Source organism: Electrophorus electricus, chromosome 2 (genome assembly GCF_041902795.1).
Source record: "Electrophorus electricus isolate QZ-2024a chromosome 2, ASM4190279v1, whole genome shotgun sequence".
Taxonomy (NCBI): domain Eukaryota; kingdom Metazoa; phylum Chordata; class Actinopteri; order Gymnotiformes; family Gymnotidae; genus Electrophorus; species Electrophorus electricus.
The window spans coordinates 3,720,001-3,722,500 of NC_137498.1; the positions used below are offsets into that span (position 1 = coordinate 3,720,001).

Here is a 2,500-nt window from a genome sequence, read left to right on the forward strand (position 1 = left end):
CACACACACACTCACACACACACACTCACACACACACACACACTCTCACACACACACACACACACACACACTCACACACACACACACACACTCACACACACACACACACACACACTCACACACACACACACACTCACACACACACACACTCACACACACACACACACACACACACGTTGACACACTCGCTCACACACAGACAAAACTCCTTTACGTCCACACACATACTTACATACTTGTGCACATGTACACACACACACACAGATGGTCACATACTGTCACATGACCACACACATTGACATTGACATATGCTCAAAAGTACACGCATAGAGACTAACACATGCTCACTTACACACACATGCACGCACGCGCGTGGTTTTGCAGAAGCTTAGCTTTTACCCGGAGTGACCCTGTGACTCAGGAAGTGTTTGCACCACATGCAGAACTGCTTCCTGGAGTGTGCATACCAGTATGACGATGATGGCTATCAGTCCTATTGCACCATCTGCTGTGGAGGGAGAGAGGTTCTTATGTGTGGAAACAACAACTGCTGCAGGTGTGTGTGTGTGTGTGTGTGTGTGTGTGTGTGTGTGTGTGTGTGTGTGTGTGTGTGTGTGTGTGCGTGCGCGCGCTACTGTTTACACATAGATATGTTAACTGTTATACACAAACACACATGCTACTTGCGTTAGCCCATGATAACTTAGCCTTGTAGGTGTTGACGAGGGTTCTGTCGACACCAAGATGACTTCACTGTGTGTGTGTGCGCTGATGAGTGCACTGACACACACACACACACACACACACACACACACACACACACACACACACTTAGTGCTAACTATAACAGCATGAGTATGCGTAAAGCAATGCGTGTGCAAGTGTTCGACCAGACAAGCCAGCGTAAGTTATCATACACAAGTGTAAGCAGGATGTGTGTTTGTATAGGGGTAAGGTAACACACCTCTATGAAAGTAGGATGTGTGTCATATGTTTGTGTGGGTGTGTGTGTGTGTGTGTGTGGGTGCGCGCGCGCATGTTTCACTGAAATATTTTGCCCTAAATGGACTTTGATACATTCATGCTTATATGTGTATTTTATTTTTTATGTTTGTGTGTGTGTGTGTGTGTGCGCAGGTGCTTCTGTGTGGAGTGTGTGGACCTGTTGGTAGGGACGGGCTCTGCGCAGGCTGCTATAAAGGAAGACCCGTGGAATTGCTACATGTGCGGCAGCCGCACGGTGTTCGGGCTGCTCCGTCGCCGTGACGACTGGACATCACGACTGCAGCTGTTCTTTGCCAACAACCACGACCAGGACTTTGTAAGTCCCTCAGACCTGTCTCACTTTCGAGAGAGACGCTTCGTCCCTCAGACCTGTCTCACTTTCGAGAGAGACGCTTCGTCCCTCAGACCTGTCTCACTTTCGAGAGAGACGCTTCGTCCCTCAGACCTGTCTCACTTTCGAGAGAGACGCTTCGTCCCACAGACCTGTCTCACTTTCGAGAGAGACGCTTCGTCCCTCAGACCTGTCTCACTTTCGAGAAAGACGCTTCGTCCCACAGACCTGTCTCACTTTCGAGAGAGACGCTTCGTCCCACAGACCTGTCTCACTTTCGAGAGAGACGCTTCGTCCCACAGACCTGTCTCACTTTCGAGAGAGACGCTTCGTCCCTCAGACCTGTCTCACTTTCGAGAAAGACGCTTCGTCCCACAGACCTGTCTCACTTTCGAGAGAGACGCTTCGTCCCTCAGACCTGTCTCACTTTTGAGAGAGACGCTTCGTCCCTCAGACCTGTCTCACTTTCGAGAGAGACGCTTCGTCCCTCAGACCTGTCTCACTTTCGAGAGAGACGCTTCGTCCCACAGACCTGTCTCACTTTCGAGAGAGACGCTTCGTCCCACAGACCTGTCTCACTTTCGAGAGAGACGCTTCGTCCCTCAGACCTGTCTCACTTTCGAGAAAGACGCTTCGTCCCACAGACCTGTCTCACTTTCGAGAGAGACGCTTCGTCCCACAGACCTGTCTCACTTTCGAGAGAGACGCTTCGTCCCACGGACCTGTCTCACTTTCGAGAGAGACGCTTCGTCCCTCAGACCTGTCTCACTTTCGAGAAAGACGCTTCGTCCCACAGACCTGTCTCACTTTCGAGAGAGACGCTTCGTCCCTCAGACCTGTCTCACTTTTGAGAGAGACGCTTCGTCCCTCAGACCTGTCTCACTTTCGAGAGAGACGCTTCGTCCCTCAGACCTGTCTCACTTTCAGTGTGTTCACATTGCCAACCTTAAGTGACTCAAATCCAGTTTTTTTGGCCTCCTTGTGGTCTATTTTGTGTGGTCACACAAATCTGTGTGTGTGTCACTTTTGTAGCCATGGAAACATCTAACGCTAGACGTCTGTCTGATTTTCCAATCTCTCAACCTGGCCAATGAACAGTTCTCCATCATTCACTTAAAAAAACCAGTCGATCGACGTAGCCTGTAATGTGAGCTTGCAGCGACG

General features: G+C 50.2%; 1 protein-coding gene across 1 annotated transcript in view; it reads left to right on the forward strand.

The window, feature by feature from the left end:
* The window catches only part of dnmt3aa (DNA (cytosine-5-)-methyltransferase 3 alpha a), a 48,310-nt gene that overhangs the window by 40,025 nt on the left and 5,785 nt on the right, over positions 1 to 2,500 (forward strand). The window contains 2 exon segments of the mRNA XM_081695424.1: positions 444 to 556; positions 1,138 to 1,321. Coding sequence (XP_081551550.1) covers positions 444 to 556; positions 1,138 to 1,321 — 297 coding nt within the window.